This window comes from Apis laboriosa, unplaced genomic scaffold (assembly GCF_014066325.1).
Source record: "Apis laboriosa isolate Shangri-la unplaced genomic scaffold, ASM1406632v1 scaffold11_cov152, whole genome shotgun sequence".
In the NCBI taxonomy this organism is placed as follows: domain Eukaryota; kingdom Metazoa; phylum Arthropoda; class Insecta; order Hymenoptera; family Apidae; genus Apis; species Apis laboriosa.
Genome location: NW_025221020.1, coordinates 5,248,945 through 5,269,775, shown reverse-complemented (window position 1 = coordinate 5,269,775; position 20,831 = coordinate 5,248,945). Strand labels below are relative to the sequence as shown.

Genomic DNA, 20,831 nt, shown 5'->3' with positions numbered 1-20,831 from the left:
GAATGTAATATAGAGGCAAAGATAAGCTCGTTCTCTTATCAAATGCGAAGCCATAATCTATAGTGATTCATGGAAATCAGTTTATAAAGTGAGATATCAAGCATCTATGCTCTTTATCGCGATACAACATCACAGTAAACATTATCTACGTTTTTCCATCAATCTTTTAACCTCGCCAAAACCCGTTATTAAGCATCGACGTGTCTCAAAGAAATTCGTTCGTTTCGTTCCAAACTAATCATCTACCTCCATTAGAGATAAACCTTTTTCCCGCGCCCGTTACGCGTCATTTAAACGCATTAACTCGCGGATAAATAAAAGTTCGGTTGAAGCTTGTTTCATTGCGTTCGAGAAAAAAAAAATACAATTCTTTTCATAGAGATATTCCATAAATCGCAGCATACTTTCATAACACCATAAATTTCGCGTGAAACGCATCCGAGTGTCGTTTCGCATCGAGATTTTTTTCTTCTTTCGTTTAAAAGCGAAAAGGAAAGAGACAATCGTTTGATGGAAGAACGAGAGAGAAAGAGAGAGAGGAAACGAGAATAAGGTGCGATAATCGTGTCGCGCGCGATGATCGTTGCATAACGCGGTAATACAACTCTTCACGGTCTATCAGCGAGCATTGGCACAGCTGCGAGATCCAACAAGCATGAATAATACGTTGCACTGTGTTTGCTCATCGGTCAAGGTTGTCGAGTGATCTTCCGGTCGATGGAAAAATCGATCGAGCTTCCCTTTTATGAATCTTTCCATATGAAATCGGAATTAAATTTTCAAAGTTAATTCCCATGAATAATTTCCAATGTAGTTACATAAAGATCCTTTTAATCTTAAACTATTTAAAAATTGATATTTAAAAGTAGATTTCTCGATATGACAGTCCTCAAAGAGTTAATACTCGATTCCTATGTTTTTCAAATTTCCAAAGTGTTAAAGAAATATTAAAGATTCGATATTTTTAAAAATTTTAAATTGTGAAAAGAATTAATATTTAATATTCCAAAAGTTTCCAAATTTCCAAGATAAATACCAAACATTCGATTTTTTTTTTTTTACTTTTCAACCGCGAAAAATTGACCTTTAAACTTTTCGACGACGTCAATCCACGAAAAGTTAATACATTATTAAAATTTCCAAAGTATATATATTAAAAATTCGACACTTCTTAAAGTTTTAAATTACGAAAAGGATTGATATTCAATGTTCCAAATTTTTCGAATTTCCAAGATATCAAAGATTCGACTGTTCACTTCAACCGTGAAAAATTGACTTTTAGACTTTTCGACGACGTCGAGCGGGAAAGGGTTAATACTCGATTCAACCCCTGCGTTAAGAAAGCGTGGTGCTCGTGACAATTCCTCTCGGAGCAGAATCCGTGAAGCGTCTAACGCACACGATACATCGTCACGCATAATTGCTCGAGGCAACTAGCTGGCGACCCCCTCGGCCGGCTTCGCTTTTTATCACGGCAATTAATATCACTTGATATCCCGGCCAAGTCGCGGCCACGGCGCATAAATTCGACGCTCGAATAATTCCGTACATAATTCAACCCTTTTGGCCATAAGTCACGTCGAGCAGACGAGCTCGCTTCACGGTGATTCGTCCTTATGCTGTAACACGGGGCAGCAAGTTCATCGAGACGTTCCCCTTCGAAAATGAATTTTATATCTCGAATGAGAGGTATGTATTTTTGTTAAAAAAAAAAAAAAAAAAAAAGACTGCTACTTTACGTATTTTCATAAAAGTCGTATTTATAATATATTGCATATTTATTTCCATTGAAACGTAATTAGAATTAATTTTATCGGAAATTTATGAAAATAAATTTATTCTCGTTGAATTATCTCATAACGAGTGATAAATTTAGAATTTAAATGAATATTTCTCGCCATTCTTTGTTTTTATTTTTTTTTTCTGTTTAAAAAATACGTCACATGAATATTCCGATAATGTTAACGACATTCGTTCATTGAATATTAATATTTCTATATTAGAAATACTGTTGTATAATATCCCCAAGTATATTACGTGCGACGATAAATTTTTCTATCCGATATATCCGATTCTATAATTGGAAAAAAAAAAAAAAGAAGAAGAAGAAAAGAGAGAAAAGAAATTAATCGATAGTTGATATCGATCGAATCGAATCGAGATTCAATATTACGGATAATATCAATTCTCGCGCCAATTTTTTCTCCGACGAGTTACGACGTCGATTGAAATTATTCTCCCGAGTCGGATCGAATCAAGCGCGCACAGACCGCTTAATCGGCGCGCACCAAAATAAAAGCACGATTCTAAAAGCACGGACAGCACGTGGCACGAATGACAAACGCGCGAGTCGCGTTCGACTCGAGCAAATAAGCCGATTATCCTTCGTGGCTCGTTGCGCTCGTTGCAGCCGTCTTTCAATCTCTCCCCGTCCCTTTTCGCTTCATGTTGTATGCATTATCCGACGATAGAGACGCTTAATTAGTAACCGCTATGAATCGTGGCCGAGTGACACGCGAGTAATCGTGTTTCTCCACAGGCTATCGTAATATTGTGATTTTTAGAGATATTAATATCCGTATCCACTGTTTCCTCTTAACGTTTCGTAACAAGATGCGAATATATATGTGTGTACACACGCTTCTGTTGCGAAATTATTATTTCAATATCGATTGTCAGTCGCGAACAATGATTTATTTATTGTAGATTGATTGTCAATTTGATTGTCAATTTTTAAAAAAAAAAAAAAAAAGAAAGGAAAAAGAAACGATAAATTCATCGAAGATTCCTAAAAACTTATCTTATCGTTGATTCAAGATAAAATTCTTGGTGACCGATGATGACTAGTAAAGTTCCAAGGACGAGAATCTCTCGTCGATAAAAATTTCTTTCGAAGATTTCGAAGCTTGAAAAACTTGAGCAACAAATATATTTAATTCAATATTATTTAACGCGATAAAATTCCAACACGATATAAATAAAGTTGCATACAAGTTGCATAGATTTCGTATCTAAAAATTTCATCTAAAAACCGAAATTACAAATTATTAGCCCATTAAATGCTAATAAATTTTGCGATTCATCCGTTCCACTGTTTCGCGCCTTATTCGCCTATCTAACCCCCTTGGATGGATAACGCCGCGAGGACACGCCATCAAAGGGTTAAACTCGAAAAGGGCCCTCCCCCTCTCCCTTCCTCCCCTCCCCCTCGCCCGAAACATTCCTCTCGCGGAAACGAGCGTTCAAACGTTCCGGCTCGTAAAGTCAATAGCCGGACAGCCCAGGTGTCGCTGTTCAAACGTTGCAATTACAGCTCTGGCAAAATGAGACGGCGGGAAAAAAGGACGAAGGAAGGAAGGAAAAGAAAAAAAAAAAAATAGAAACTACTGAAAAGCGGCGATGCACGAAAGGCAAACGAGGAGGCTGACATCGGCCTCGTGTTTGCGCCCATTGACAGCGGTGGTGGTGACCGTGTAATTATGGCGCATTTCTTTTTCCTTTTTAAAAGAGCGGCGGCCCGCACACGCTCCTTCTCTCTCTCTCTCTCGCTATTACGGGATCTGAATTTCGACCCCCTCCGGGCGAAGCCGCAGAAGCAACCCCAACCGGTCATATTGTCGGGTTAATAATACGGCGACGCGCAAAGTGCGGGGACTCCTTGCGCGTATACACGCCACCGACACCGTATAATCACATCCCACCTTTCCGTCCAATGATTCATACGGCGCGCGCGTTACGAATATCAAATACTGGGAAACCGGGGCAAACATCGGTGGTATCGACCCCCGTGGTAAGCGCATCCGTAAATTTGTTAATTACGGGCTTTCGCAGGGGAGGGAGAGGGCGTAATAATAATGGCGGGATATAATGGGTGGATGGATTCGTGACGACAGGAAGTTTGACGTCTTGGGGAATGGGGGAGGGTTTTTGGCATAAGTGTTTTTTTTTTTTTAACGACGAGTAAAAAAGTCGTCGTTACACGCGACTTACAGTTTGACACGCGTGTTTCTTCGTGACGCGGGTTGTGTAATAAAAAAAAGACAGAAGAGAGAAAAGATACCATCGAGCGATATTTGGGATCAGATCAAGATCCGGAATGGAAAGGAAGTAATTTGATAATTGGCTTGTTGGTACTACATAAATTTTATATCGTACACATCACAATCTTGCTTAGATTCCAATCTTACCTATCGAGATTAATAATTAACCATTTTGTAGAGATTAGGAAGATTCCACTAATTTTAACGTAACTAACTTTACGCTCCTAACCCATTCTAACTTTTATTTCCAGATACGTGATCACAAAAACGCATAAAATTTCCTTTAAACGGCGAAGAAACTTCTTTCGTACCAGAAAAAAAAAAATAAGAAAAAAAAATCCGCAACGCTAAATGAAATAATCGAAGGAACGCAGCTGGGCTTTACAACTCAATCCCGCTGGATCACCGGTCGCAAGAAGATGGCGTGGAACCCCTCCCGCTTTACATAATTGCGTAATTCCCGAAGAAACCCGCCGCGTTTCACGGTGCGCGCAAAACCGAAGCGAGAGACACAGAGAGAGAGAGAGAAAGAGAGAGAGAGAGAGAGAGAGAGAGAGAGAGCAGTTTTCCGCGCGCGTTTCCGCTTTTTGCTCGCGGGGCACCGCAACCGCTGTTGAAACGAGCGGCTCGTATAACGCGTTGCAAGAAAAGCGACGAAAGTAGCTGTACCCGCGTCCTCGAGGACGAATTAGCCCTCGCCGATGCGGAACGAAGAGCTCCGCTTCTGATCCATAACGTCGTCGGATCGGTTGGAACGGGTGGTGGGGCGCGGGGTGGACGAGCGCTTCTTTTCCTCGACCGTGGAAATAAAAGATGGTGGTCTCGTTCTTCCGAGAATTGGTTGGCGCCTGTGCTCGAGTTTGTTCGTGCCTTGAGTCGCGCGATTTTACGCGCTCAAGGCCGACTCTCTCTCCTTTTAATTCGAATTTAATCGTTGCCATGGGTGGAGGAGGGGAAGAATCAGGATAGAAGTGGACAGAAAAATGTGAAAATATGTAAGAATGAAAGAAGGTGTACGTTAGATACGAGAAATAGTAATTTGGACAAATATTATCATTGGATTTTATATTTTAAATGCACGGTTTTAAAGCATAAATTTTTTAATTGACGATATATTGGCAATTATAGATTGCAATATACTGTTAACTCGTATTAATCGTTTTTAAACAAGAAATTTATTCCTTTATACGATCCCCAATCCTTTAAATCCCCACGACTGAATAAAATAACCGCACCCATTCTCGCTCTCTTCAATCATCCGAATAAGCAGGAAAGCCTGTTTCGCTGTTGATACTTTAATTAAAAAACCAGCCAGCGGAGGAGAGGAGGCGTCGATGATCGACGAGTGTCCTTTGCCCCCTGTTTGCTCGAGTTCTTTATCCGTGACAATCTCGAGGAAAATCCCGAGCTCTCGGTCGGCTGCATAATCCTCTCGCGTTAAACCGTCGTCTGCTCGTCCTTTTTAAAAGAAAAGAAGGGAAGAAGGGAAAGGAGGAGGAGCAAATACTAAAAAATAAAACAGAAGAAGAAAAAGAAGAAGAAAGACAGAGAAAGAAATAAAGAAAGAAATCGATCGAAAGCCACGTCTCCTCCTCTTTTACGTAACGCGAGGCGAAGATCGAAGAGCGAAAGAGAGAGAAAGAGAGAGAGAGAGAGAGAGAGAGAGAGAGACGGTCAGAAAATAAAAGCGGCCACAAAAGAGTGGTCGGTCGAAGGGATAAAACGGTGGGCGAGAAAGCACGAGAGTTAGAAAAGGGAACAAGTCGGAGGCACCCTTGGGCGATGATACGAAAATACTGACACGCGGCCGAGGATTGATCCGCGACACGTGCCCTCAATGCTGCAATCAACGTGGATGAGTGACGTTGCACGAGACGAGACCCGCAGCCCGATGCTTTATTTATGAACGATTTGAAAGCCTATCCTATATGGATCAGGACGGTACGTGGCGTTTTAAAGGGAGGATCCGCTGTTTGACGATCCGATAAAGGGCATCGCTGATATTCCTTTTTTTTTTTTTTTTTTTAATGAGTTGAACCGACGAATTTGAATGATAAACGGATGGGGAGGTGTTTATGCGAGCCGGATATATTTCGAATAGTAGTTGTCAGTTTGTATCGATATCGATATCAAATTATTTGAAGACGAGTAGAAATTTAATGGAAAACTAAGGGAAATTATTGCGAGATTAAATTATATTGGAATTTGAACGATTTCGCTTTGAATTGGAGAACGTTACAAGTTAAAATTGATCGAAAACTTCGTCGATTCTAAAAAAAAAACTCCGTGAACTTTAAACAAACACATCATTTTTAAAACATCATTCACTTCGAACACGATATACTTTTATATAAAAGCATGGCCGATAAACGAAGGACAGAGACGTCAGACATTAAAAGCATTTAAAACAAGCAATAAAGGGACAATCGATCACGTCCACGGTTCGACGCTCGACTCGAACACAAAGGGCCTGCCTCGAACGGTTTAAAAGGGAAGGGAGAAATCTCAGTAGCCACGACAACGAGAGGACGGGGACGAGGGATATTTCCGTGATATCCACTTATCCGTGCCGGCCACGAGGATCGGCCGTGGCGTGGATCGTGGGTCGCGAAATTTTCATCCTCGCCCTCCTCCACCCCCGAATTATTCGTGCGATAGGGGGAACCGATAGGGAGGGCCAGTTTTCACCGGGATCTACGGCTTCCTTTGTCCGCTCGAATTGGCCAACCCTCGCGACAAAGATGCCTCTAAATTGAAAAATCCATCCGTGAAACGGGTGGACAGTTCTGGTTGGGTTGCGGTGTCCCTCGGCTGCGATCGGCGTTGAAGAGATCACACCACCGCATAGAATTCTGAAAACCACTTGTCCGACGACCATACAAATCCATTCCGTATATCCTGGATCTTGGCCAGCCTCGTTGAATAAGATTGATTTGCGCCAGATCGTTTCGATTGAGCGATTCGATTGAAATTTTGAAAAATGCTGGGTTTTGATTGTTAAAAATTTTCGATTGAGAATTCAATTGTGGTTTTGGTTGAAATTTTAATACCCATCCGATCGAGATAAATTATTATTATTTTAGGTGAAAAGAAAGATGTAAAAAACGAAATTTTGCTTCTGCTTCGACTTTTTCCACCCTTCATTACTACCAGCGTATCACTGAAGGATGATATTAGGGGCCATAATGGAACGCTGGTTGGAGAAAAATATATAGCTAAAATAGGACGATGGACGGCGCGTTTTATGGTTAAACGGAGAGCAAAAATACCAAGGGGAATTTATGTCTTATTCCGAGCTCGGTCTACCGTGTTATTGATCCTTGATTAACTCGGTCCCTGGAATCCTTTTAATTTGCTCCGACTCCCAACATGCGCGAATATCTCCCGTCCCTCGAATTGAAAAATGGCACGTACGATTGCTTTCGTTCGTAAAAACTTTCATGGTATGAAACACGTGGATCGAATTGCTATCGATTCACTTCAGCAAATCTGGAAGAATTTATAAGTTATTTTATTCTATGTATTTCTTATTATAACAAACTATCAAATTAAAACTAACAAAACTCCTCTCTTCATCTACGATAAAAATACTCCTTCAAATCAACCAACGAATATCTCCTCTCGAGATATCTAATTATCTCTATCTCAATCTATACTCAAATCCAAATTAAACTTCCTTTCCAAACATCTGGAAAGAACTCACGACTGCTTTTTCTCAAAGCCCTCCTCTCCTCATCAACGACAACAAAAATACTTTTCTTGTATTAACGAATCACCGCAAGATCCCCACTTATATCCACCCCTGAGCTATCTAATTATCTCTATCTCGATCTATACTCAAATTAATAACAAATTAAAGTTTCTTTCCAAACATCTGCAAAGAATTGGCGACCGTTTTTCTCGAACCCCTCCAAAATTTCTCTCGTCATCAACGACAAAGATACTCTTCTATATTAATCGACGAACCACGATCCCCTCACTTATATCCACCCCTGAGCCATCTAATTATTTCTATCCGATCAAGGGACACACACTTGATCGAGCACGTGTAGGCAACGGTGCCCGTTGAAAATTCGATTTTCCCTCGCCGCAATCTCCTCACCTGGGTTCACCTGAGTCGCATTTTTCACGGGGATTAGTCGCGACGATCGACGAGCCCCCCCTCCCTCTTTTGTCAACGCGCACAGCCTCCTTTGCATCCGGCCTCCAATTCGGGAGGATTTGTTTCGCCACTTGGGGTGTTGTAAGCCGACACGAGACACCAACGCTCTCTCCCGCTCTCCTAATAACGAGGAATTATCGCCCGCGATACAATGAGCCCGCGGGAAATCCTCTTTGATGTCTACCACGGAAAATAATACCGCCCTAATAGAGCGAGATTACGTAGCAACGACGACTGGAGGCGTCACGACGATCCTTTGCGGCAACGGGTCTGGGTCTGGTTAACAGGTTACCCCAACCCTGATTTGCGCGTTCAATTTCGACCGGCAACGTTCGCCAATTGGTTTTCGGGGAGGGAAGGGGGAAAAGTGAAAGAATTTTCGTGAAAAGGAAGAAATCTTTTTTTTAGTCTTGGAGGAGAATTTTAAAATTGTATTGTATGTGGTAAGTAGAATGGAAAATTTCGTACAGCTGCTTACGAATTGTGTGGAATTTTTAAAATTCGTTTCTATTGATTTTTGTAAAGAAATTATGAAGTAACGATTTATAATTTGTTTTCGATCAAATTAGAATTATACATTATTATCAAGATCGTTGTAAGCAATATTTTAAGAAATAAATATTATGGAAGAAGATAATCTAAAACTTGATCAAAATTAGAAATAATTTAAACTGTTATAATTCCGAATATAATTCTTTCAATTAAGGAATGGTCGATCATTAGAGGTATGTAATCTTGCTCTTTAAAAACGCTTTTTTATTTATTCCGATACGACTTCTTTCTTTTCGAGATATCATCGTATAAAAAGATAATTTTTAATGATTTAATATCTCCTTTCTCTCTTTCGCTCGCTCGTTTCAAAGTGCAGACAAGTGACAGAATTTCTAGAAAAATGTATTTTATTTTCAAAAAATGCATAAATCTGGCGCATTCATAATCTTAATACTTTCAATCATTACATCTCGAAGGAAAAGGAAAAGAAGCTTCAAAGAGCATAATTTCCTCTATGTCCTAAACTAGTTTCATATAACAGAATTTTTAACTTCAATAGATACATCTTAAATACATCTTATTTTTAATTTCCATATATAATTTCATATATAATTTCGTTAAACTCTATCACAATGTAATAAACAAAACGGGAGATCCTTCTCGAAAGCGAAAGCTAATTCTATCACGCCTCGGATAAACCACGACTCGAAGGAACCCCGTCCAACCCCCGATCATCCCCAATCTCCCAAATTAAATCTCCCCCATAATGGCGATACAAAAATCACCGCGTTTCAATTACGGCTCGAAAACCCGTGTCGAAGGGCGAATCGTGTTTTTCGATCGCCGCCAACAATCGCAGACACACCCTCCCCTCCCCCGATGTCGCGCCTCCGCCGCCTTTCGAGGCTCGCGACATCGGATGTATCAGAAGGCTAATTGTCTTTCAGTTGCTGTCAGTTGCATCCCCCAGTTCGGCCTTGTCCAAGGCACACGGCCCTCCGGGCAACGGCCATCTCGATCGCCGCGAGCACCGCCTCGAATTACACGCTGGAAAGGATAAAATAATTACACGTCGTCCCTCCCTCCCTCTCTCTTTCTTTTTCTCTCCGCCTCCTTTCTTCCTTTCTTTCCTTTCTTCCTTCCTTCTCCAAATGGATCCCGTACGCGTGAATCTCGTGGAAAAAAAAAAAAAGAAAGTTTCGGGGGACGCGTGTCGGGGACGTTGCTGGAAAGTTTCGCGAGAGAAACGGGTGTTCGGAGAAGGGAATTGCGGTTTATGCATGCGGTCGAAGGAGGGAGGGAGGAGAGGGTTGATTGCGGTGAATAGGATGGAATCGGGGGGACGGATGATTTTAGAAGTCTCGATCGATCGAGTTTGATCGAGAGATGAATAGAATTGTATAGAGAAACGAAGGATTTTTGAAAAAGGAATAGGAAGATTGTATAGATTGGTTAAGATTGGTTAAAGGGACGTGATTAGGGTGAACGCGAAAATGCCATTTAGATTATATTTTTCTCTTTTATTTTAGCGGAGCGTACGATAACACCCTTCAGAAAAGGGTCGACGGGCTATAACGGGCCGTTATTATGCCGCGTTGCATAATTTAATTCCTCCACCCGATGATAAATATATACCTTACCGTGGCCATTGATTGTTACCTGTCTCCTATCTCCTATCGCGATAATTATCGCGTTCCTCTCCTGCGGAGTAATCGCAGGTGTACGCAACAAGGGTGCAATGAATGATACGCGTGAAAGTGAACGACTCCTGTAGGAAAACGTAGGTTTAACGTGAAAATGACTCTTTTGGAGGGGGAGGGGGAGGAATATTCGCGTGTCGCATGAATATATTCGCGATCCGTTTACAGCTCCACCCCTCTTTATTGCTACCGAAATATTTACGTAAGCGTCGTGACGTAATAGCTTATATATAAAAACTTGATATTCCTTTTCAAGGGATAAAGATCCCAGAAATAATTTATCTTTCGTTCGATCGAATATTTTTTCTTTTTTCAAAGAAATCTTTCCAATGCTCCATCTTATTATTATTATTATTATTATTCTTCTTCTTTTCCGATTATAATAAATTTTCCAATATCGCAGATCACAATTTGATTAATACAATTCATATCGAAGATACTATCATCAAAATCGTTACAATATTCCTCTTTATTATTATTAAAAGCTTCGTGTCCACGTTGCTGTTATATATACTTCGTACACTCGATACCATCCAATCTTCCATTCCCCGTGAAAAAGAGTCTCACGGGTGTGTAATACGTGTAGTACATTCGAGTGGCGGGGAGCAGGAAATCGAAATACGAGATAAAATACAATTTATCGAGGCGCGTAACTGAGACATAAAGCGGCTCGTACAAGCGGTGCGCAGATTCATTGGACAAGTTGGCCTAACGGCGCCCCATGCTGTTTCCACAAATGGCGGTCTGCGCCAGTAAACATCGGCGTTCGACTCACGACTTCCTGTTATGAGCATACTCCCGTACAGGTGGATAGAAAATATACCGATGGGGTGGGCATTCGGTGACGAAATAAACGACGTTGGTCGGAAACCTGTACACCTTCGCGTAAGGGGAGAGAGAGAGAGAGAGAGAGATTCCTTCGGATGATGCGAAGAATTCGACGTATACGCCGGATACGTTCCTCCTTCATCCGTTGGCAAATTGAAATTCGATGTTGGATCGTTGGATAATTATCGTTTAAGGAACGATTTTAATTTATCCCAGCGTTTCGAATTTTCACGAAGATAATATTTTATTCGAATTACGTTTAACGAGGTATTTATTAGTCGGGCTCGAGTGGTTTGAATGTTTGATAGGCGGAGTTACGACGATGCGAGTGGAAAGTCGGAGGGGAATCGGAACCGGGACAATCCTCTGTCGCGATTTCCCTGAAATACGTGCAATTAATATCTCGAACGGATTTGCGTTTCCCCCCCCGTAAAATTGTAAAGTTACCTCGGGAAAGAATGCGAGCTTATCTTTCCGCCAAATTCCGTTCAATTCAGATTTCGCCCCGTCGTTTTCCACGCTGTTCGACGGCTCCACGTTCGACGATGGATCTCTTTCGTTCGGAAATATCACCTCGCTACTCATTTTATCGTATCCCGGAATTCCCTTCTTTTTCAAGTATTCTTGGTAACTCGTAGCTGGAAACTGAACCGTATCCCGGATTATCGGTTCTTCCGCGCTTTCAATGGGAATGTACTTCCTCGAGTTTCCTCCTACTATTCTCCCCTTTACGTCCATCTTCGAGTAATCGTCGACTGTATATAAATTAATGAAAAAAAAAAAAAAAAGAAATTAAATCACATTTCCAAACTTCGACTTACCTGGTCGATTACAATTTTCCTCTTCTTACCTCTCTGACCGGCGATTCCATTCGACTCCCTGTATTTTCCACCACGAATCCTATTGAAAAGCCTGAAGAATCCTCCGTTGTAATTATTCAAGTAATGAACCAACCCGTTCATATCCCTCGGGCACTTTGGGAACGCTTGGTAACACGGTTCAGAACTTCCTCGATTGCTGTATCCAAGGATCATGGCTCTTCCAAAGTTCAACAATGGAGACGTACCACCGACGTCGATTTTCGCCAGCCAACTGAAAAGAAAAGAAAAGAAAGAAACGTCGAAGCAGGATTTGTTTCCTTCGAAGGGAGGAGAAAATTCGACGTTAAAAGTCGCGCGAGGAAAACGTACTCTGTGAAGAAGATTCGGCCGAGGAACTCGAGGAAACCGGATCCCCGTTTGCCTAACGATCGTCCAGGAAGTTTTCCGCTCGCCATCTCGCACAGTATCCTTGCCACGCACTTGTAGTCGTCGTGGCGGGATATCGTGGACAGAGCTTCAGCCAGGAAATTCAGTTGAAATCCCGCGGAAAGAGCGCTCGGATAATTCAATTGCTGATAGCCGGAAGTCGAGTGAGTTGGAAGAGGGCCGCTCTGATGCGACTGCAAGCAGAAAAGTTTGCGGAATTTTCGGCGTGGATGGAGATTTTTATCTGTTAGTCCTCTCTTTCCTTTTTTTTTTTTGGTAATAGTTTTACGCGTGAATATTCGAACCATCCAAGTTAAACGAAGGAATTTTTTCGTTTCTAAACGAAAAAATTATCGAAATGGTTCTATAGAAAATTTGGATTTGTCTGGGATTGTTAATTGGTAGTGTTTCATAAAACCTTTGGTGAAAAAAATTATAATTGGTAATACGTTACATTCTTTACGAGTGGATCCATTCCTTGCATAGGTTGGATATTAAATTTCCATGGGGGTAATTTATTAATAATTTAAGAACGTGCCGACTAATAAACTCGCGCGATGTCTTTTACGATCCCCGCGCGATTGCCGCATTATTTATCTTTCGATTCACTAATAAAACAATCGTCTCACGACGATTTTATACTCGAGATATTATTCGAATTCGAATTAAGGATATTTATATATATGGAGTAAGAAGTTCAATTGGCGACGTACGTACCGTGGCAGGTATATCGAAGATATTCGAGAAAACGTCGACGAAAGAGATTCGTCTGCCCGTGGACCCATTCCGTTGACCATTTCCATTCGTACCACTCGCGCTTTCCTTGTCCACGAGATCGATTGCCAATTCATCGATACACCTACGCGACCAACGATGCTCTCTCTCACACTTCTTTCTCATTTATCGTTATTTCGAATACTTACTCCAACAAATCCGACGCGCTATGATTGTTTCGCGTTTCGTCGAAGTCGCAGTAAACAGATCCGTCCGTTTTCCGACGAATCCTTCGACGATCCTCACCAACGATTCCAGAACAAAGAAGAAGGAATATAAAAATAGATCCGAACTTGAGCTCGTCACTTTTCATCTTTCAAAATTCTTGTTTTCAATTTCTTTTATTCTATTTTTTTTACAATCTATTATGTCGATTTAGAAAAACCTCTATTTCAAAACGATCTACTCCCCATCCCGAGTTCAATTTTAATTTTCACGATTTTTACCAAATCAATGGATTTCAGAAAAAGAATAAATGGAGAATAAACAACGTGAATTGTAATTTCTTTCGAAACGGCTAGCTGCTTTGTCGCTGAAATGTCGGTAAAATATAACCGGTGTTTCGCTTCGCGGATGATCGTGTCACAGTTCCACGGCAACTGAAACTTTCTTCGAAACCTCGTTCCTCCGTACATCGTACACAAGCACAGCACAGGCGTAGGTAGAAGAAGAAACGTCATCGTGGGCTACTCTCACTTCGCGTGACCGTTTTTCGCGCGCGCCCGAGGATGCTCGCATTCCACGCTTCACCAGAGAAAGAAAAAAGATAAGTCTCGCGTGTCTTTCTTTTTTTTTTTTTTTTTTATCAAATTATTTTATTAATTCAATAATTAACAGACAACTAAGACTGTGACGCGTGTTCGAGGAAGTTCTGGACGATTCGAGGACGATTGTACAAATTTTTCTACAGCTCGGAAAGAATTACTCGAAGAATATTATTTTTATTCGATTCGTTGAATTCTTAAAAAGTTAGGAAAAAATATTCTATTGGATAAATTAATTTATATTATTAATATCCGTTTAAAGAGAATTAATAATTAATTTTAGTTCTTGATGAGTTGTAAATTAAAAATTTAGATACAATTGTTGAAACTATGCCTTCCTCGTCGTCACACAGTCACGTTTTACTCCATTTAAATTTCACCATAACAATAAAGTACAGTTAAATGAATAAATCGTGTTAATTAGAAGCGGATAAAGGAAACGACTAACAATTAATTAGACGCTCTAATCATCGCCAACTTTCTCTGTCCTTGACGAACTCCTGGTCGCAATTTCCAAAAAGATTCACCGAGGAATCAAGGCGATTCAAATGGAAATACACGATTCGTGGTTATTTACAATCGGTGTTCGCAAATGGCGGTGTTCGCAGTGATGTTTTACAGTTAATCGGAGAGCGTGGCCTCGTCGCAGCGTCTTCCTCGTTTCGCCAACTGGTGACAGAGTCGCGGGCTGCCTATGATGTCGCCCAGGAACACGCTCAATAAATAATTCTCCTTCATCGGGATCGGCGATGATTTGTACTCGCTGTAAAACGACGAATACCAAACGTTACCATCTAATGAACCCGATTGTGAAAGCGTTACGATCGGCTCCCTCGAGCTAAATATATAAATCGCGCACGGAGAGCAAGTTGCAAAGTAACTGGATCGTGCCTTTTTTTCCGCTGATGGAAAACGTGGGTATATCATTGGATCGTTGGAACGTTGGTGTTTATGGGGAGATTAAACGGGAAATTTATGATCTCGTGCCTTTAAATCTCATTTCTCTACTTCTCAGTGTTTAAGAACTATTTCCTTTCTCGATTAAATCCCCCTTCCATCCTTTCTCTTTTTTAAAAAAATCTTGGAATTTGGCCGCGCTCGAAAACTCAAATCGACGAATCCTTAGAGTTTTTACGTGTATTGGTATTCAATTTCTAAAAAAATAATGATATTTCGAATCGTTGATTATTACCAAACTTTTAATCAATGGATCCTCAAATTTCCAATTTCTTCTTTAAAAAACGAACCTCTTCCCGAAGAGCGTCCTTAAACCTTCATTCCTCAGCCTCGACGATCCCCGCTAAGGATCCCTCTTGCATGCTCCGTTAACCTTTCTCGAAACCTTTCTCCGCCGAGCTCCAATCCTCGATACATCCTCCCCTTCCCTCGACCACGTCTTGTCCACACACAGGTGACAGGAGCGATTAACCGTTCGTTTCGACGACACGCGCCGGCCATCTCGGCACCGTGAAATCGCCGGATAAGCCGTTCGAATTCGAGGCCGAATGGAGGCACCGTGAACAGACGGCGGGGGAGGGGGTGGGGCAGAGTTATCAGGATGCATTAGGTCGCTCGTGGAGACCGCCATTAAGGGCTATCTGCCGGTGGCGGTCTTACTTACAACTGAATTTAGTGCAACCTCGTGGCAAGAATCGGTGGCACGGATTTCTATTAGCTCTCTGCTATTCTTCTTGGTCGATCCTCGACGAGAAGGAATTGTTTCGCGAGACTCTTTGATTTCAACGTTTTTTTTTTTTTTCTCTATCCTTAGCGAACTCCTGGTCGCAATTTCCAAAAAGAATTCCAAGAAATCAAAGCGATTCAAATACACGGGAATAAAAGCAGGTAGATGTTCGTCTAGGAGGAAGTTAGAGGAAAAAAGATAGTATAGAAGAAGCATAAGAAGGGATGCAAAATTGGTTTGTTATACATTGTTGTAATGGATTGGTGAAGAATCGTTTCGGCGAAAGAGTAATTGGAAGTTGATTATTTGTGGTCTAATAAAATTAGAGAATTAGATAATTTATAAATTTTGCTATGAATTTTGTTTAATTATTATATATATATATATATAAAATGTTATATTTTATACGAGTTGGGAAGGATTAATACGAGTAAATAAATCATTGAATGAAAAGATGAAAGATTTCGCAGTCCAGTTTTCATTTCAATTTCTAGAGATGAATCTGAATCTTCTCAATATACATGTAATAGATGCAAAGTGTGATTCAATTCGATTTCGAGATTTTTTTCAATACACTTGCATAAGTTTCATCAGCTGTTCGAGCTCAGAATATTAACGAATTTTCGTGATTGGCAACTATTTAAAAAATTTCTCTTCCATGAATAAATTTCTATGCCTATAAATTTGAATTGTGTAACGAAGTGAAAATACTCCTGTAATAAAAAGGAAAAAGCGTGTAAAAAGATATGACCTTTCCAAAGTTTTTTTCATTCATCAATCAGATCTCTAACATTTAATTTAATTTTACACATTCTTCAAAGTTGTATATATTATTACGTGTTAAAAACAATTTCGCAATTTTTTAACACTTTTCGATAAAACTATCCCAAAACACAAACAATTCCAAACTTTTCCTACTTATTTCCCTCAAATCCAGGGATCAAAAGTTATTATTAAAATAGATCGTAAAATAGATTGCATCTCAAAAAAAAAAAAAAAAACATACGAGAACATATACAAAAAAACACAAACGAGAAAAAAAGCTTACACTTTGTTCGCAGATTGACATCATCGTCATCGTGAGAAGAGAAAGAAAAAAGAGGAAAAAAAGAGCACGAGAAGAAGACGAGCAAGTGACACGTTTCACGGTTGGCCGAGCAAATGGGCCAATAATTTTCCACGATGCATTAACGAGCCCGTTATTAAGCTTCCTATCCGCGACTCGTTTCGCAACTCGATCGAGCGAAACAAAGGTGGAAAACCAGTCTCCTCGATCCTCCACACACTTTAACCATGAACTTCGGGGTCGTGATCACGCAAGCGACTACGTGCAATCGAGATGATCTCGTTATCGATCGCGAGATGCTCTTATTTCATCCTATTCTGTCTCATCGTCGAAGCTCGCTGTGCAACGATCGATCGTTGAAAAAAATCGGTCGTTGAAAAAAAGATCGTTCTTCGTGGATGACGCAGACTGATATAACCGAATCAAAGTGGATAACGTTTTTGAATAACAAATACGATGCAAATTGAACGAGCATTGGCGATGAACGAGAAACATGACGACGTTTTGTAATATTATTAATAGGATGTAAAGTGGACGTCGAGTCGATCGAGCCATCTCCAGGAACACGGAACTTACGATGTCGATGGTGAATGAGAGAGAATATATGTGTGCAGCGTGCGTTAAGATCGATTCGTTTTTTTTCTTTCAACTTTTGTTTCGTAATTTCAGCTTGCACGTAAAGCGAAGTTGAAGTTGAATGGGAGAGAAAAAAATTGGGTCGCAAGGGAAATCATTAGTTGTAGTAGTACTGTAAAGTAGCGAGGTAGTAGAAAGTGGGTTAGATTTTGAGGCGAAATTTGATTGTAATATAGAGGATATTTATAAAAAAAAAATAAAAGGAGAATTGGTGGGGAGGAGGAATGGTAGTAGAGCGATGGTAGGTTTGAGAAATAGAGCGATGCACGTACATATACGTAATTTGTGGGGAAAAAATGGAATGGCTTGAGTAGTATGCTGTAATAGAGATATGATATCTCATTCGATAAATAGATAATGATTTAATACAATTTCATTAATTGTTGGATTAAAAAAAGAAAAGAAAAAACGTACCTGAAAATAATGTCCCAATCAAGAGCTCGTTCCCTGCTTCGTTTCTGCAGAGTTTGGGTGGCATATTTCGCGCAAATTCTCTCATAAACGCAAACGTTGTTGCCCAATTCCGATACCAACTTCTTCTCCACTTGATCGACATTGAGGATCTCTTCGTCGTGGACCAGAGGAAGATCTCGTCTCACTCGGCTGACGTAAGTTTCTTAAAAACGAAAAGAGAGGATAAAAATATCAAAATTGTTTCGCAATCGATGAAATAATAATTTTTCTTTTTTTTTTTTTTTAAATTATCTTCGTCGATCCACACGTTAATTTTTATTCCTTCGTTCTTACTCACTTTTTACAAATTTTATTTTCAATCCTTTATTTTTTTCTTCGATATCATTTTCATCGAATCGAGCTAATGCACTATGCAGGTTCCAAATACAGATTGTCAAACGCGTAGACGAGTTATTGTCATCAATCCAAGCGACGATCCTCGTTTCCATCGTTCAAAAACCATTAAATAACTACCCTCTCAACTGATCCAACCAATCCAACCAATCCTGACTTCTTCAACGTTCACTTTAACGAATATTGACGTTATCCATCCGCGGTCGCGTGTTTGCCTGCCATTGCTCGTCAAATTTCAGACAGCCAAATTCCCCGTTCTGTCGAATTATCGGATTATCGAAATCTCTTTATCCGGATGAAACAAAATCTTGTCGATTTTATTACAATTAAACGAATTTCTTTGCTGCAAAATTATAATTATCCATCGAGCGATAACAAATTTCAATATCCACCTTCGTCTCGAGATCTAAATTAAATTAATTAAATTTCATTTCATTCCCAAGGTAATATCAGGTCCGTTCGTTATTTTCGACCAACAAATGGAAAGAAAGAAATTTTTCCGCGTTCAGTGAGAACGAATTAATCCTAATTAGAACGAGCCTCGTCTCAAAAGGCAAGGAAGAACAACGAGCCATCACACGAGAACGTTTACTCGTTTATTCCTACTAGAGAAGTCGCAACAAGTGGAACACTTTCGCTTTCTCGCCGCTCGATTCTACGCCTCGATACTACGAATTACCTACACGATGAAGTTCAACTCTTTTCGCGATCGATCAATGCGAAGAGCGTTGAACTTGGCCGCGAGTACTTCGGATTTCTCCACGGATCCCTCGATCATCGTACAATTGGACGAAATTGATTCTACTCTCGCGTTTGATTTCAGGATCATGGAGATCATCGCGGATAATTGAGAATAGCGTGCGTACTTCGAATTAGAACTTTGAATTAGAATTGATCTCGTTCGTTTGGAGTATGTTTTATTTGAATTATTTCTTTCGTTTCGTTATGGTATATTAGTTTACAGGCAATTACCTGGGTTCAACGAGTAGGCGAGTTTCTTTACGAAGTTGGTGATCCTCACAGTGGCTACGATCACCGGGAAGCCGATCAGCTGCACGGGAAGATTGAACAATGGTTCCTCTGGATTCGGCGCGGCGTCCACCAACGTCACTGCCAACAACCAACACCCAAGAATGGAAGAGGCTTGCGTCAATCGCATCTTGGAACGCTATAACGACAAATCAGTTAATTATTCTCGGATTCTTTGTTTGCTTAGAGAGTTTCGATTTAATATACGTTCCAACAAGAAATCCTTGACACGATTCCTGTGAAGAGAACAAAAAAAAAAAAAAAAAAAAAAAGACACATTTATCTCTGAACATACATGAAAATTCTTATATAATAATTAATATACATTAAAGAATAATTCTATATGCTATAACGAGATATATATATATATATATTCGATCAATCAAAACATACTTCGTCACAGAAATTCTACACGATACTCAATAGAGATCTAAAAATCGATTCAAATACAATCAAATGTACACAAATTCTATTTCAACGATTACAGAGAATCCTTAAATCTTCGATCCGAACAAATCGAATCCAAAATTAAGAGATCAATTGAGATAGAAACACATTGGATGCACAAACCAGTCAAAAAAAAGCTGAATCAACCCCGGCACACACTGTTCATTTAGAAATCCAGAACGATTTCGAAATTGAGAGACCTGTTTCTACAGGCGGAGGAGCACCGTGACGGAAACGTGACGGCGGACTAGTTGTTCCTTTGGTAAAAACTCGTGGCCGAGTGTTCCTCTCGTCGGCTCGTACGCTGGTTCGCCGCGTCCGAGAGAAAGTGTTCGACCCCTTCCTTCAACGAGCCGTTCGAACGATCGGCTGCGACCGATTGCGACATTTAGTGCGCCACCAGGAACCGCACGCGACGTCGCCGCCGATCCTCCTCTTGCAGAGCCGTGGCCGACCCTCGGCAAGGTCGTCGTCACGGTTTCCAATCCGTTCCGACTCTTTGCTTTCGATCGCTTTCCACGATGGAAAGTTCCCGTATGGAATGTCGGCCGATGCCTCGAAGGAAATCGAAAGTGGTGACAGAGGGTTAACAGGGGTCCGAGGCGCGCTGACCGTCGGGGCTTTGGGAGTGGCCGTTGAACCGTCGAGCGGAAACGAGTGGCATTTCGAGTTCGATTCGGGAACGAAACGAATATTCGAGCGAAAAAAGATCCATGGATCTCTCTTTTCGATCGGAGGAAGGTGAAGGGTGCGAGAGTGAAAGTCAAAAGTTTTTCATTGTATTTGAAAGTCGGAGTGTATCGATAATAAGTGTCGAATTCGAGGAAGAAAGTGAAAGTGAAAGAGATTTGAGGAAAAATTTTTAAAGCTATATAAATTTAACGAGAACGTAAGATTTATAGAATCTTTAAATATATATGTATTGAGAGATTTGACAATTTCAATTATATGAATGTAATGGAAATGTAAGATTTTTATCAGTTTTAAAATACTTGTACAAGTGTAATAGAGAGTTGTGTTTATTTATTCACTTTTTTAAAGAAATTTTTATAGGATAAATCTAGCTATGGAGAGCGTCGATTAAGTTGAAGTTTTTTTGAGTGGTGTTTTTTTGAAGCATTATCTCGTAATGGTAGATAAAAATGGTGTCAGTAA

At 40.4% G+C, this 20,831-nt stretch overlaps 2 protein-coding genes across 2 annotated transcripts; both read right to left on the bottom strand.

Moving 5' to 3' along the window:
* Positions 1-11,536: 11,536 nt before the first annotated feature.
* Positions 11,537-13,556, bottom strand: LOC122719495. Its single transcript, XM_043945374.1, has 6 exons — positions 13,393-13,556; positions 13,187-13,328; positions 12,413-12,663; positions 12,073-12,314; positions 11,670-11,977; positions 11,537-11,602 (listed from the first exon to the last, which is right to left on the bottom strand). Exons 1-6 carry the CDS (start codon positions 13,554-13,556, stop codon positions 11,537-11,539), a joined length of 1,173 nt encoding a protein of 390 aa, XP_043801309.1.
* A 1,072-nt stretch (positions 13,557-14,628) lies between these two features.
* On the bottom strand, positions 14,629-19,359 carry LOC122719441. The gene is made up of 3 exons (XM_043945230.1): positions 19,173-19,359; positions 17,808-18,009; positions 14,629-14,770 (listed from the first exon to the last, which is right to left on the bottom strand). Exons 1-3 carry the CDS (start codon positions 19,357-19,359, stop codon positions 14,629-14,631), a joined length of 531 nt encoding a protein of 176 aa, XP_043801165.1.
* Between the last annotated feature and the right edge of the window lie 1,472 nt (positions 19,360-20,831).

Coding starts and splice junctions, on each gene's coding strand:
- LOC122719441 (XM_043945230.1), bottom strand. CDS start 19,359: ATGCGATTGACGCAAGCCTCTTCCATTCTTGGGTGTTGGTTGTTGGCA. Junction 18,010..19,172: donor CGCCTACTCGTTGAACCCAG/GTAATTGCCTGT, acceptor TTCGTTTTTAAG/AAACTTACGTCAGCCGAGTG. Junction 14,771..17,807: donor GATTGGGACATTATTTTCAG/GTACGTTTTTTC, acceptor GTCGTTTTACAG/CGAGTACAAATCATCGCCGA.
- LOC122719495 (XM_043945374.1), bottom strand. CDS start 13,556: ATGAAAAGTGACGAGCTCAAGTTCGGATCTATTTTTATATTCCTTCTT. Junction 12,315..12,412: donor GGCCGAATCTTCTTCACAGA/GTACGTTTTCCT, acceptor TTTTCTTTTCAG/TTGGCTGGCGAAAATCGACG. Junction 11,978..12,072: donor TGGAATCGCCGGTCAGAGAG/GTAAGAAGAGGA, acceptor ATTTATATACAG/TCGACGATTACTCGAAGATG.